The sequence below is a fragment of the Nycticebus coucang genome, chromosome 6 (genome assembly GCF_027406575.1).
Source record: "Nycticebus coucang isolate mNycCou1 chromosome 6, mNycCou1.pri, whole genome shotgun sequence".
Taxonomy (NCBI): Eukaryota; Metazoa; Chordata; class Mammalia; order Primates; family Lorisidae; genus Nycticebus; species Nycticebus coucang.
This window is the reverse complement of record NC_069785.1, coordinates 94846387-94862642: the sequence shown is the minus strand read 5'-3', so window position 1 is coordinate 94862642 and position 16256 is coordinate 94846387. Positions and strand designations below refer to the sequence as shown.

The 16256-nt window shown below is 35.2% G+C and overlaps 1 protein-coding gene across 2 annotated transcripts in view; it reads right to left on the bottom strand.

The window, feature by feature from the left end:
- The window catches only part of LOC128588008 (annexin A10), a 55781-nt gene extending 43473 nt beyond the window's left edge, over positions 1-12308 (bottom strand). Inside the window, exons 1-3 of one of the 2 annotated variants that reach the window (XM_053594572.1) lie at positions 12082-12305; positions 4880-4961; positions 363-457 (exon numbers count right to left, since the gene is read on the bottom strand). In XM_053594572.1, coding sequence (XP_053450547.1) covers positions 363-457; positions 4880-4961; positions 12082-12099 — 195 coding nt within the window. In that variant the 5' untranslated portion in view covers positions 12100-12305. Of the gene's footprint in view, positions 1-362; positions 458-4879; positions 4962-12081 lie in introns of both variants that reach the window. The other variant, XM_053594573.1, reaches the window with a different exon arrangement.
- Between the last annotated feature and the right edge of the window lie 3948 nt (positions 12309-16256).

Here is a 16256-nt window from a genome sequence, read left to right as displayed (position 1 = left end):
GACCTTCAGGGAATTGCAGGAAAAGATGATATTTTTTTACCTGGTGATCATTAGTTGTTTTCTGTGCCCAGAGCAACACTTTCAGCTTAATTGGACCAATTGGCAGTGTAAGGTCATCACAACTTTTCATGTGGGGATGCTGAATGATTTGGGGATGGGACTAGTGAGTTTGAACATCCCTCACACACACATGCATTTCATGCTATATATCTTACTCCTTGAAACATGTTAGAAGAATATGAACTGTTTCTGACAGATAATAAAGTCTGAAAGTCTTTGTGAAAAATAATATCGGTTTTCTGAGAGTGTGATTGACTCTCAGGTGATTGCCCTAGAAACAGGTCAAGATAAAGAGGCCTAACCTGACCATACATTCCCTGGTACGCCTCTGCAATCAGCAGCCTTTGTGCATTGCAGCGCTGGGTTAGAATGCCGATCAGCATGTCTTTGTCACAGTCTGAAAAAGAATAATATCGGAAGATTAGTAAAGTTGCTGCTTTTCAGCCCATTATCTAAGGATCAATGTCCAAGCATTACCTTTCACGCAGAGAGCAATTTAAAACCAATGCTGGAAATCACATTGAAAGAGGATACCCAGAAAAAGTAGGGTCTAAGAGAACAGAGGTCTTCTCAAGGAGAGCCCAAAGACACCCCTGGAGGTCCTTGCCGTAGTGACTCAGCTCTTAGGAATTTGTAGAAACCTAACTTCCTGGGACCTGGAACTAACACTTGCTTCTGCTTCTATAAAAACCAAGTCCACTTCTCCAGCTTGATTCAAACTGACCAATGAACCAGCCTGAGCCAGAGCGAGACCTGGTCTCTAAAAATAGTTGGGCATTGTGGCAGGCACGTGTATTCCCAGCTACTTCGGAGGCTGAGGCAAGAGAATTGCTTGAGGCCAAGAGGGTGAGGTTGCTGTGAGCTGTGACGGTGATGCCACTGCAGTCTACCAAGGGTGACAAGGTGAGACTCTGTCTCAAAACAAACAAACAAATACCAAACTGACCAGTGAGAAAGGTACCCATGGCTGGAACTTTTGACTGGAGATGAAAAGTAGAAGACTGAGCCAGTCGGGGAGTGTAGCCTTTTTAGACTCTAGTCTGCCCTTGCTCTGCCACCTGGAATAAAACCCTTCCTCTTTTAAACTTGATTTTTCCAGTATTCTTTATTTCTACTGGGCCTCATCAGCCTGCAACAACATAGCAACCCTTGATGAAGCCTGGGTTCTTCCTATCCCTACTTTTAGTGCTATTACTACAGAGTTCCTCCCTTCCTTTAAAAAGATGGAATAAAAAGTAGAGGGGGGTAAAGAAAATATACTCTTTCTTCATCCCTTTTTGCCCCTCCCAAAAAAGGCTTCCTTGACCTTTCAGCTGATTAATATTTGCATGGGCACAAACAGGATGACTATAGTTAACAATAATATATTACATTATATGGTTTTAAATAGCCAGAAGGAGGATATTGGATGTTCCCAACACAAAGAAATGGTAACTGTTTGAAGTGACAGGTGCACCAGTGACCTTGATCTGATCACTTACATGGGAACATCACCGTGGGCTCCATTAATATGTATAAGTCTCACATATCAATTAAAAATGAAAACTAATTTAGCAATAAATGAGCACAGCATCTTTTTATCGTACAATGTGAGAGAGAAGGCTTACAATGAATATATATTAAGGCAAAATGACTGCTTTTGTTCAGAACCTCCAGAGGAAGGAGCGGTGATGGAGAAAGAACTCGGGGAGGGCAAGGTGTCTGAACACTTGTCTCACCTGCTAGCCACTACCACTACTTTCAAAACAAAACTGACCACTAAGCTCCTTTTAAAAAGTTATTATTAGTATTAATCAGGTCTCATGCCACGAATCTACAAATTCAGCTACTTTTCCATCTGTCCCATAGCTTTATAACATAGAAAAATGTTACTTTAGCATTTTCTTTAACAGCCTCATGCACAGATCAATTTTCTCCTCTTTTTTCTCTGGCTATATCACATTATTAATATGTTAACATTATGCTCATGGCCAACAGCACTATAAGTCACACTTGAGTTTTCTTATGTAACACAGGTATTTTCTCCTGAATCCTTTTTTTGTGCACAGGAATGCTGGACGTCACTTCAGCTGTATGCTCAAGGCCATTTTAAGCAGTAAAATCACTAACAAAAAGCATAAAAGTGCAAAATTGTGGCACTAAATAGACTGCAAAATGGACTTGTTTATAGGATGAGAGCTAAAACAAGAAGGCAGAGTGTCAGCCCTTGTTTGATCTTGACTAGGAACAGTGCATTCTAGTGACGAAAATTTTTCCCATCTCTTCATGTCCGCAAATGACCATGAAGTCATTGTGAACATTAATTGGGTGGTTATAAATAAGTAAACTTTAGTGAGTGGATAAATTCATAAATATGGAGTCCATGAATAATGAGGATTGACTAAATGGCAGATGGGTAAAAGTAGCCTACTAGGCAACAAAATAATAATTACTAAAATTTCAAATTATTTCTAAATAGCACTGGATGCTACTCATCAAATTAACTTTAAATGTGAAGATACAGATAGATTAGAAATAAAGAGATGGAGAATGATATACCATACTATCAAAATAAAGAAAGCTGCAGTAGCTGTATTAATTTCAGAGCAAGAGGCTTCAGAGCAAAGAAAACTACCAGGGATAAAAAGGGTCACTACATAATGACAGGGGGGTCAATTCTCCAAGAAGACATAATAAGCCTTAACAGAAGAAATACAATTCTTTGCAATTTCGTTCAGAAAACAGAAGCAGAAGGAATACTTCCTAACTCATTCTATCATGGAATCATTACTTTAATACCAAAACCAGAGAAAGAAATTACAAGGAAAAAATAAAAAAACACTGATCAATGTCTCTCAGGAACACATATGCAAGACTCTTCAAAAAACTATCAAATCAAATATAACATTGTATAAAAAGAATTATACTTCACAATTAAGTGGGTTTTTATTTTTTTAATTTATATATATATACAAGGCTGGCTTAATATTCTAATATCAAATAATGTCATCCATCACATCCATAGGCTAAAGGAAAAAAATATGATTATATTGACAGATACAGAAAAAACATTTGACAAAATCCAGCAACTATTCAACACAAAAACTCACGGCAAACTAGGCATAGAAGGGACCTTCCTCAACTTGATAAAAGAACATCAAAAAAACCTATGGCCAGCATCAAACTTAATGGTAAGAAAGATCAGGAAAAAGGTGAGGATGTCCACTCCAAACAGCACGGAATGTTTCAAAAAGATTCGTTTTGACTTGTATGCTCTTTTTCCAAGATTTAGAAATGTAGGTTAAAAATGAATGTAGGTTAAAAATGATTCTAGTTGTTAAGGATCTCACAGAGCTCATGTGTCCGATGAGCCCTGTGTCTGATGAACCCTGTGTCTGATGAACCACATGTCCGATGAGCCCTGTGAGATCCTTAACAACTAGAATCATTTTTTAACCTGCATTCATTCAAATACAGTTCTAGGAATACATGGACAAGGGAAGCAGCTTCTAGTGGTGAGGAATTGGAAAGTAGACAGCAGTGCCAGGGAATGTTAAACTGAGAAGTGTTCTGTTTTAGATCATCAGCACATTTTCATATAACCTTAAGACAATTTCTGTTGAAACTACTCATTTCATTTACTTTTGAAAACATTTTTGCTTTTGAATTTTTCTAAATAAAACTCAGTAGACAGAGAAAACCTTAGAGAGGGATGTATCTTCTTCAATTGCACTTTGCAGGGTCAAACAGACGGATAGACATTTAAAGCATTTTGGAGCTGTGTTCTCGCGCTGGTGTGCTACAGTGGCCGGAACGCAATCAAAACCCAAACCTCTTGAAATACCCCAGCCTGAAACATTGACAAGAAACAAATTACGATGGTCAAAATGAACCCCTATTCTGACCCTAAAATTGCAATGATAAGAACATTGAAATTGAAGGAAGGAAAAACTTCTCAGTGAATAGATTGCTGAGCTCTATAGTTGAAACCAAAAATTGCTCTCCAGAAGAAAAAGTTAATTCATAACTTTTCATTACCTTGTCTTTTTGTTTTTCTAGTGATGATTTGTATTTTAAGAGGCATAAACTCATTGCAAATTCCTAAAGTCAACTTTGGAGAGCATATTGAAAGTTCTTTACTGTTTTCCTGTGAGATGCTGAATAGTGAATACAACACACAGATGTGAGTTAGTATTAATCACCTGTATGCCAGACTCCAAGCTCTGGGAGTTCACCATCAAGTCAGGTGAGACAAACACAAGCCCAGAGCAAATGAGACGAGGGACTGGAAGAGCAGAGCTGGGGGCAAGACTGTCCAGCTGGCTGCAATGTCAGTGCCCAGAGAAGGGCTCAAAACAGAGGTGCTTTTGAACAGATGCTTGAAAGAAGAGAATGCGGATGAAAATTAGATGAGGGAAGAAAATGCCATTCCAATCAGAGGGATTATTAGCCCAGTTTATAGGGATATTAAAAATAATTTTTTAAAAAAGCAGAAACCATTTTGGGGAATAACTGGAAGTTTGATTTAATTGGAAGTAAAAGTAGGGGAAAAAAACAGGGTAGAAAACAAAGGCAAAAGTCAAAACAGGCTTTCATCCTCAACCAAAGTGCTTAAGCGAAACATGTGAAGATTAAGTTTACAATTTCTAAAAGAAAATCTGTTCATCAGTATTATCTTTTTCTGTAATTTTTTCCCATTTCACTTCTTTTCCTGTTTTTTTGTTAAATCTATGTCTACCTTTTGTAAGGCATCAGAGATTTTACACTGACAGTATAGCCTGACAACAAAGTGGAGCAAGAAAAAATTGCAATGAAAGCCAGTAGACATGATGAGACTTACCAAAGCCTTGGAGTGCACCGCCCAGCATCTGGGCATCCATGATGGGGTTGAAATTGGGAGCTGGGAAGATGGTGCCTTGTACCTGGTGGGAACAATGAATGAGAAGGAGACTGTGGTAATTCACATTAAAGGTTTCCATATTTGTTTCCAGATAAATTAAATGAAAGTAGCTTCTATATGTTTGATTTACATACACAGAAGCCTAATGTTCTAATTGTGTGTTTATTTTCAAGAGCAGTCCATTGGCCTCCACTGTTCCATCATTTATTTTTCAGTAAGAAATCATGATACTAGAACCAATAGTAGAAACATTAAGAATCAAATTAAAAATATTTTTCTTCTTAACTAACAGTAATTATTTCCTCAGGAATTAAAGATTGTTTTATGGGAACTGAAAAGATAATTGTATGAGGGTGATTCATGTCATTCACAGGAATTAAATGTAGTACTTGCCACCAAAGCTTTTTGCACAAACAAGGCACTAAGATCTTATTAGAGAAAATTGAAATGTTTGAATTTAGATTACAGGATTCATAAAAATCCAAGTGATGCAGATGGAGTGGAGATTGTTCCATGAAAACTCATAGCTCAGAGGAAAACAGTGAAAGAACAACCCATCTGTGAAATACAATATGATTTACAAGTTTTTAAGAAAGCCCATTACTAATACACAGTCCTTAGAATGATGTGTCTGTTGGTGTTAGAGTGTTTTCTTTTTTCATAACTTAAAAAGTATTACCATAATGCTTTTAATTCTGGCTTATTTAAAAATAAAAATAGCACAATTTTTTCAATTAAGAGATAGGATGATAAAATACAATATGATACCCCTTGGCTTTATTACAAATTTCCACAGAATAAATATAAAAAAAAAATCCCAAGTAGCTGGGAGTGAAATTGATTTTACCCAGAGCAGAAGTATATAAAACACATCATCTTGTATACAAGTTACTATTATGTTTTGTATGTGACTTGTGTCATACTCTGTAAATTTTTTTATGGTTTCTTCTAGCTTAATTACTAGAATGTCTGCAGGACACAAATAAAAGTGTAATTAAGAAAGAATGGACTCCTGGGTGGGTCCTGTGGCTGAAAGGGGTAGGGCACTGGCCCCATATGCCAGAGGTGGTGGGTTCAAACCCAGCCCTGGCCAAAAACTGCAAAAAAAAAAAAAAAAAATTAAAAGAAAAAAAGAAAGCGTGGATTCGTAACAATGTGCAGTGACACCTGTGATATTGGCAAAGAAAGAACAATTTTTACTCTGGGCTGGATGAGAAAAGCATGTCCACAAGCTGTAAGCGAAGTTTCTTCAGTCATTGGAGACAATTCAGAGAAGCTGAAGCTGGGAGACTAACAGCATGAACTCTGTAATTCATTAAAAAAAAAATTCTTATAATCCCCTCCTTTTTGGAAAATCAGGCTGAGCAACTCCTGATTACAAAGAATTTTTGCTGATAAAAGAAAGCCAAGGTAGATAGAGGGGTGGGTGCTGCTCTGTGAGGCTGAAGTACAAAATGAAAAATCCGAGTATGCCCTCTAAGTGGCTCCTTTCTGCTCTCTCCACCCTAATATGTGACGCATTAGAATAACCATGACTCATATTGTTCAAATATAATTTCTGAAGACTTTTATCTTGTGACTTAATGGAATAAGGTATAGGTTTTAAAGCTTATAATTTGTGGCCATCCCATGACTTTCTCCCTGTACTGTTTGTCAAATGGGCTAATTAACCAGGAAGAATGAAATAAATATATAGTCACCTTTCCTCTATTCACTGGGAGTTTTACGATCCCAATGTTATTATATTTAAATTTGAAAAGGGTACTAGGTTTAAAATGTTACTTATTTAAATGAACAAAATATGTACATTTTTTATTGTAGAGGTAGAATGACAAAATAACTTTTCAGATAATTTTACAATCATCTGGAAAAGTAGCATTCCAGAGAAACCCGCATATCTAGAGAAGTGTCCGAATAAGACCTCTTCTCTGTGTACTGAAAACTCTTGGAAAAATGAAATTCAAGTCTTATTGTTATTCTTTCTGTCATGGTAAGTATGCTAAGAACTTGTGACTCTGGGCTAATGGCTTTCTGATATAAATATCAGATGATTTTACCTCTGACCCCATTTCTATATTTTAGGATGCTGATGGAACCTGTTCAGAGGAGAGAGCTTTCAACAATCACGTCACTGCTTCAGCCACAGACCTTAGGAGCGAAATCACAGACGCTGGTAGGATGGTACTAAATAAAACCAGCAGGTGATGATAATGTAAGATATAAAAGAAAGAGTCAGGGATAATGGCAAGCTTTTTTTTTTTTTTTTTAACTTTTTTTCCCCTTTGCCTGAGCTAATAAGAGGATGGAATAGACGCTTGGTTCTATGAAACTGAAGTCGGGCGTAGGCACCGGGCTGAGATAGAAATTTAACAAAAGAGTCTGTATCTTGATTGTAATGAAAGCCATGCTATTAGATGCTATGTGCAAAGGAGAGACCATATGTAGGAAAGAGGAGAGTTTTCAGAATTTGGCCCTGGAATACTGCAGGGAAAGGAGATTGTCAAAAGATGCCCAGACACCTAACAGGACAAAGAGAGAGCATGGAATTCAGCCCTGGGAAGGCACTGCTCACCTTCATAAGAGCAGTTTGGGTGGAGCATTTGCAGGAGAAGCCCACTTAGAGTGGGTTGAGAGACAGCTGGGGCGGAAAAACTGGATATAAGGAGAGCAATACACTTTTGAGGAGTTTTGCCGTAACATGGAGAAGTTGACAGTAATTGGTGAGAACAGTGTGTCTATGTAAATTTTCAACCATGACAGAATCTACTTACAAATAAAAATTATGCTGAGTTTAGCCAGATGTGGTGACTCACCCCTGTAATCCCAGCACTCGGGAGGCTGAGGTGAGAGGATTGCCTGAGCTCACAGGTTCAAGACCAGCCTGAACCAGAGTGAGACCCTGTCTCTAAAAAAAAATAGCCAGGCACTGTGGTGGGTGTCTGTAGTCCCAGCTACTTGTGAGGCTGAGGCAAGAGGCTTGAGCCCAAGAGTTTGTGGTTGCTGTGAGCTATGATGCCACGGCACCTACCCACGGCACTCTACCAAGGGTAAGGAAGCAAGACTCAGTCTCAAATAAAATAAATGAATAAAAGATTATGCTGAGTTTAAGAGAAAGTATATTGCTACTCAAGAAACTTTTGATGTTACTCAAGTTTATTCATAACATTTGAAATAATTATATGCACACATACATATGTGCATATGTTGTACATATATAAACATATAATATATGTATTTTTTTCCATTAGTAATGGGTATAAACTTAACCTCCTCCCTAGAAGCAGTGCATTGGGCTGTTGAAGACCAGATCTTTTGAGTAAGTAAAATTGGATTCGATCTTTGGCACTGGTACTTAATAAAACTGAATAACAACTCACATTCTGTGCTGCTGTCTCTCTTCCAGGCACTTTTCTTAGTACTCTATCTGCCAAATAATTCTCAAGAGACTCTTACAAAGTAGGTGCTATTATCACACCCATTTAACAGGTAGGGAGATTAAGAAACCAAGAGATTAAGTCCACTGTCCCAAGTCACATGGATCCCAGCAGTGAGGCTGGCTTTGAGTGCACGTTTAACATTACTCACAGTCACATTAGTCCAGCCTCTACATTAAAAACTATCTATGGTTGTTACAATGGAATTAAAAAAAATTAGTATGCATTTCACTTCAAGGAAAAAGTTACTACATTTAATTTTTTCAGTCCTAGACTTATTAGTTCCACAGAAGTTTGGTAAAACTCAAAGTCATAAACTAGCATAACTCATAACTTTTGTTGAATCAAAGTGTGTAAAGTTCAGACTGTGTAGCCTGGTGATAGTGAAAAGCAATCTAAAGTATGAATAACCTTTTAATAGTATTTATTCAGTAAGTCATACTGCAGATAAACAATCAAAGTCAGATTTCTTTGGACAGAAGTTTTTCCTCCCAGGAATTTCTTCCTCCAGAAAAGAAGCCTGCTTTGAACATGATCGTGCCTTATCAACGACATTTGCTCCCACAAGATGTGTTTTCAGCCTGCAACTGCTCTGATATAATATGCCCCAAATTTGCTTCTTATTTCCCAAGTGCTTTCCCTTCATTGTGTATAATCCATTGCTAAAGACTGATGGGTTAACTCCCCTCGAGGTAGAATGAGATGCAGAATGTCACATTGCCCACAGAAGACATTCCCTCCTATGAAATGCATAAATATTACTTAAAAATGTGCTCTTGAGCTGTTTCAGGGCACACTCATGAGTACAAGCAGCTTTGTACACATACTGTTGGCAATTTTCCCTCTTTTCTTGGTTTCACAAATAATGTTCTCTCTCTCTCTCTCTCTCTAGATGTGGCTTTGGAGTTAGATGGGATCTTATGTATCCTGGGAAAAGTACACAAGTGCTCTGAAACTCAGTACTTTTATATGGAAAATAGGACGATAATACTGTCCTTGAATGTAGTAAAGACTGAAAGTCATGTGTGTTAAACCACTCAGTAGAATATCTAGTACCTCCAAGAAGCATTTCAAAATTTTGGCATGTTAAATAGTATTCTTTAAAAAAGTTTGTGTATTAAATTGGACAAGACCCTGACGTACAGAAGACAGAAAATTATAATATTAATTTTTCTACTTTGTTTGTAATATATTATGCTATTTCAGGCATGAAATATATTATCAATGTTATAGTGCGTTTAATAGTGCTGTGATTAACATTTGTCTGCCAGCCAATAAACATGGTGGAAATAGGAAAAGGTATCAAAAGGTTAGAAAAGGGACCAGTATTAAAGTTACCTTAGAGGCCAAAAGGAAGGGCATTGTCAAAGGAATGAATTTATAGTAAATTAAATGCTGCTGTAGAAAATAGGGGGCTTGATGAAAAAACAGGAAAAACCAGTCAACAATTTCACAAGAATTGGGCAATATCCTGAAAAGGAAAGATTGTGAATTTTCCCTACTAGGGATACTTGGGTCTAGATCCTGGAGTGGGCAAATTTTTTAGCACTGTGTAATGAAATTTTCTCCATTCAAATAGGAATATTATACCAATATCTTCCTGAAACGTGGTTTAAATCTGACTAATTAATGAATCAAAACACTTTCAGGCTTGCAGTAATCAATTAATTAAATCTTGCTTTCAAGGAGTGGTCTCAGAATCAAGCACGTAAGTAAAATACATATGCCTGTTGTACCAAAAGTAAATTTACCATCTTAATGTAAAAACACCCTTATTGATTGATGCCTGATTAATTCCATAATTGTAGAAAGTAATTTTTTAAAATACTGTGTATGCTTATTTTATACCCAAATGTAACTACTTTTCTATGATATCTGCCTTTTTCTTAATGTATATGTAAATTGCCTACATTTTGTGACTGACAGTAAGGAACCACCTCAGGAGCTCTCAACAGTGCAAATCCATTTATGTCAAACTCAAATATCATATATAAGAATCAGAACTGCTGAGCAGAGGGGCTGAGAATCTATGTTTAATAAGCATCCTGGTCAGTATTATCCATGGTAAGAAATGAGAACTTTCTTGCTTACAGAAGAGCTTGTCCTTTGCTTAAGGACACCAGACAGAAACAAAAACAGATAAGATAGTAATCTTGGCCTCAAATATTGGTCTTTTTTTTTTTTTGGCCGGGGCTAGGTTTGAACCCGCCACCTCCGGCATATGGGATCGGCGCCCTACTCCTTGAGCCACAAGCGCTGCCCATATTGGTCTTCTTAACACCAAATTCTAACCACTTGGGCCATATAAATTAAGATAGAAAATTGCTTTAAAATATAACAAGATTGATTATATAAAGCCATTTTACTGTCTGTACTTGCTATGATTATACATAAAGTGTAATGTTTATTGCCAATAAAACTGAAAGAAAAGCTTAAAATTAATTTTCAGGTATGCTCAAATCCAACTCTTTATTATTTTTATTTTTATTAAATCATAGCTGTGTACATTAGTATGATCATGGGGCACCATACACTTGGTTCATAGACCGTTTGACACATTTTCATCACACTAGTTAACATAGCTTTCCTGGCATTTTCTTAGTTATTTTGCCAAGACCTTTACATTCCACATTTACTAAGATTGAAAAAGTACCCAATGTACTCACCCTTATTATGAAACTAATGTAGGACCTTCACATGAAAGCTATAACCCAGTTACAACCTAAGAATAGGGAGAAGGGGGAAATCCAACTCTTTAATCTCAGATTTTATTTATCTGCTTTGGAAGCATGGCAAATCATTGTGTACCTTTAAAATCTTGTTATCATGATAAACGTTTTATTATCCCTGAAATATAATTTACATATTCTCTAAATGTTTCATTTAAAAATTTGACATATAAATATTAATATAAGACAATACAGTACACAGAATTTAATGTTGATTACTTCTAAATAACTGTACTTGAATGAATGGAAAGGGATACAACAATAGGCTTTTTCAAATTAAATTATTTACCACATGGGCCTAAATTATCTTATACATTTTATTTCTCTGTAGTAAAATATAACTGCCTCACAACTAATAAAACAATTATGGTAACTCTCAAATAAAACAGTATATCCAGGTAACTCAATGGCTGTATTGGCTTTTTAATGCACTGAAATGATTCAGACAAGGAAGAACCCAAATGACTCAACTGTGACATACACTACATCAATAGCAACTATTAAAAAATGAACAATTTCCTTAAGAAAGCATGGGATTAAAATAAAAAATTATTTTAATTTCATATAAAGACAAAGAAATATGAAAACAAAAAATTCTATTATAACTTCAGTCAGAATTCTGAGTCATGTTACTTATAAAAGTCAAGGTAATTAGGGGAGCACCTGTGGCTCAAAGGAGTAGGGCACCAGCCCCATATGCCGGAGGTGGTGGGTTCAAACCCAGCCCCGGACAAAAACCTCAAAAAAAAAAAAAAAAAAAAGTTGAGGTAATTAAATTGGGTCTCTGGGATAGTATATTGTTTCAAAATTAACATAAAAAATTAATCTCATGGATGGAATTTCTAGGCCTTAAAATTTAATGCAAATAAATTAACACATTATTTCCTGTTGAAAATGCCAAGTAACACAAACATAAACAAAACTTTATTAATAAGGATAAAATATCAAAATACTGAAAAGAAATAACCATTATACTTACATAGTCCCCACAAAACATTTTGATGATAATGGATAATTTCAGAGTAAATCAAAAGACTTTCGATAAGTGAACGATTGCACAGGCTTCTTTCGCAGTGAAACCAGAACGAATTGAGGTTCACTATTCAATCAAATTTAAATAACGTTCTCAGTCTCTCAGGCAAGAAAATGTCCAAGCAATTCTGAATAGAGCATTTATACCTTGCTATCAGTCATAGGTGAGTGGGCAGAATGGTTGCACAAAATAAATAGAGTCATTAACCTAAGCCCTGGTTGTGTGTTGATTTAATACACATAAATTAGCCAACCAATGAAAGAAGTGTAATCTTTTGAAAAACCTGATGACTTAAGGAAAGGTAAGTTGATTAACTACAAAGTTAATGATTATATTTTGCTTAATTGTTGTTAATACGCAGGCACTTTGGGGTCCTCCAGCTCTAGCTTCATATTTTAAATTGCTAGGTTCTGTGTGCAACTGTACGACATTATAAATACTTTGAATACTGTATGATATGCTCTCATGTTAAAAAGTGACATATTTAGGACAGAATTCGTTACTCAGAAATAAAAGTGTTTGAGAAATATATTCACCACCATGTTTTGCACTTAATTTTCACATATATATTATTTTAATATTTCTATTTCTATTTTTCAATTATTCTTATGTTTCTATTGTATTTTAAGAAAACAAATTTTAGAAAAACCTTTGAAGTCCTAGGTAGTATTAGAAACCATCTATCCTTAAAAGTTTTATACATTTTTTCCAAAAATAAGAAAATTAATGTGCAATCTACCATTTTACTGCTATTTGCCATTTAGTGAACAATATAGTGTTCATTTACTCTATAAGATTTTAAGAGATCTTGAAGAATAATCGGTCATAAATAATATTGGTTGAAAAAACAGAATATTACAAGATAAGTGTTAACTGAACAGCATCCATAACTCCAAAATTACTTGATCCCAAATAAGCCCAATGTTAAAATATGAATAAAAATCCCTAAGCAGGCTGTCTTGATGATATGTGTATATAAATAATGAGCAGGACAAAGTCTGAATTATTGGTGGAGAATTCACCTACTGACATAGTTGGTACTTGATGCTATGACACACGTACAGAAACTGCCTGGTCCACAGATGTTATAACCTTGTAGGTCCTACTGTGTGCACCAGCATGTGTCTGTTTGTAAGTGTCTGAATCAGTTCAGACACTGCTTTCTTTGTACATATTTAGACAGCAGATAGCAATTATTAAATAATAGTTACACTTATCAAATATATAGGATTCAGAATTAGAAACAAAGGAAAATAAGTTTCCAAGTAAAATGAAATGTATTTTATGATTATTTAAAAATGTTACGGGACCTATGGTTTTCATTATAGATGAAATGTGTCAGTGTGAAAAAAATTGTCAAAATGTTTGAGGTGGATATATTTTCCCTAGCACTCCTAGATAAAGGCACTCAGAGAAAAGAGATTTGATAATATCTCCTAATTTTCTCTCAGAAATGGTTACTCGGCATATTTTTTTCAATCATCAGTATTTTGTAATTCAGCCTTGAAAACAGGACTTTAGTTGGAACTATGATGTCAGGTGTTTACTTTATAATATTTCACACACAAAACAATGGTACATGAGACAGTGTGATAAAATCTTAAAACTATTGAGGAGATTGTAGTTAATTAGATAAGTATGTTTGTATATTTGAAAATTTTTGTAATAAAAATTGTAAGTGTTTGGGTTTAATTTATCATTAAATTTAATTTTAATGATGTTTAAATTTAATTTAAGTATCTACTATCTAAAATATAAAATAAGAAATTCCATCTTTTCTAGCATTTTTAAATAAATATACATGTACAAATTAATTTAATCTTTACTACAACTCTATGGACCTAGGAATAATATTAGCAATATTTTAGTGACGAGGAAACTGAAGTAGTCAGTAGTTGAGAAAGTTGCCTGAAATTGTACCCTTGAAGTGGTGGAGTGGAATTTGAACTTGGGCAGTGCAACAATTTATGACTTCAATGCTATATGGATGCTGGGTTAAGGAATAAAATAGGCAACAATTAGAAAAGATGACAGTTTTCTTGATTCTGAAAGAATTACAGTATAGGTTAGTTACATAGGAATACTCAGTTGTCACGGCACCATTTGTTTTAAACTTTCTTTTTCCTCATTGATTTACTTTCATACATTAGTCAAAACTTATTTTACCGTCTGCAATGGCTATGTCACAATCTACATATGCAGCATTGATCTAGCTGTTCTTTCTTTCCTCAGTACCACACTGTCTTCCCTGCAGATTTATAATGAGTGAAGAAATCAAGCAATGTGAATCCTGCAATGTTGCTTGTATTCTTTTCCTCTTTCTCTTTCTTTTTTTAATTGCTTTGGCTAATGTAAGTCATGTACTTTAATTTTTGAATTTTTACAAACTTGTCAATTTCTTTTTTTAAAAAAAAAGTTTTTGCTGGAAATTTAATTAGGATTGCACTGAATACATAGGTTTACTTGGGGGTATAAATGTCAATATCTAGTTTTATGATCTATGAACATAGTATATCTCCCAATTTAGTTAAGTCTCCTTTCTTCAATATTTTGTTCCTCTCAGTACATTTATTTCAATCAGAAAATGCTTTATATTTTTGATCCATTGAAAATCATATATATTTATTATTTCTTAATTATTTTATGCCAATGAGTAAATATTGAATTCTACATATTTATGTTGTATTCCTGGACAAAGCTCCTTTTGGTCATTATATCTTAGATTTTTTGTATATTGTTCAATTAAATTTGCTAATATTTTCTTTAAATTTTTGCATCTAATATTCACAAATGATATTAGTCAGAAGCATTTTTTCTTTTTATTTTATAATAACTTTGTTCTGATTTATTGTTAGGGTAATTTTCAGCTCATAAAATGACTTGTGAAATATTTTCTTTATTGTGTATGTCAGTGCTAGTTATTTCTTTAATATTTGATAGAGTTCACCAGTGACAACACATTTATCCAGAGTTCTTTGTGAAAAGGTTTATTTTATTATGGATTCAATTTCTATAGCCATTCACATTCCTATTTCATGTTGTGTTCAAATGTTTTTAATAGGTATTTTCAAGTTTTGTCTCCTAAATTCAAATGTGGACCCTCTTAGAACCAGTTTCTATGGCTACTTTTCTTCCCTAATAGGTGTTACATTTGACTATTTTGTGAAATGTCTAGTAATTTTTATTTTAAAGCTGACCATTTGAAATAAATAAGCATTTTTTTAAAGTTCTGTCTCCAGGCTGGAGTACAGCTCATTGTAACTTCATATTTCTGTGTTTGAGCAGTCCTCCCTCCTCAAGTCTCCTGAATAGCTAAGTCTACAAGACATGTGGTAATTCTTAATTTAAGTTTTTTTTTTTTAAGAGACAGGGTCTCCCTGTGTTGCGCAGATTGGGTTAGAACTTCTGAGCACAAGTATTCCTCCCTCCCAGGTTACAAGTAGCCTGGCCCAGGAAATAATCTGTTCAATAAACTCGGGCTACTGCTTCATTCTTGGGAGGGTAGCTTGATTTTGTTCTAATAGGGAATTAACTTGCCTAAGCTCAAACAGAAGACTTTATCTTCCCTGTGCTTACAGTCCTGGTTTTTGGCTTTGTTCTTACCACTTCCAGCTGCTGCTTTTGTTACTTGGTTCCTGGGAGATTGTTTCCATTTGTCTGCATTCAGTAGACAAGGTTTTGGCCAGCGATTATATTTAGATACGTGGTCCTCCATATCTGTGACTTACTTAATTCTAGAAATTTACACCTAATGTTCTACTATTGTTCTGGCCTCAAGCTGTCTTCTGATACTTTTTTGGCTTCTTATTATGTCACTTAAGTGACAGAGTCAGTTACAGTCAAAGAAGGCACTCAGTTAAATAAGCGGCAGAATCACAAATCTTGAAAGAGTGGATTTCTTTCTGAGTTACTTGTCTCTTATTCCCATACTACTGGTTTTCCTTGTTGAAAGTACGCAGGACCAGCCAGTGATTAGATTTTGGTTCTCATTTCTTTGGCAGTCCTTTTGCTGCCAGGATTTTACCTCTAAGTTTCTAGCTGGTCTTTCAAACTTGAGGCCTCAGTTCTGGACTTTGACCATGTAGGATTATGGGGTTTCCTACTGCCTGTCTGCGTTGCCA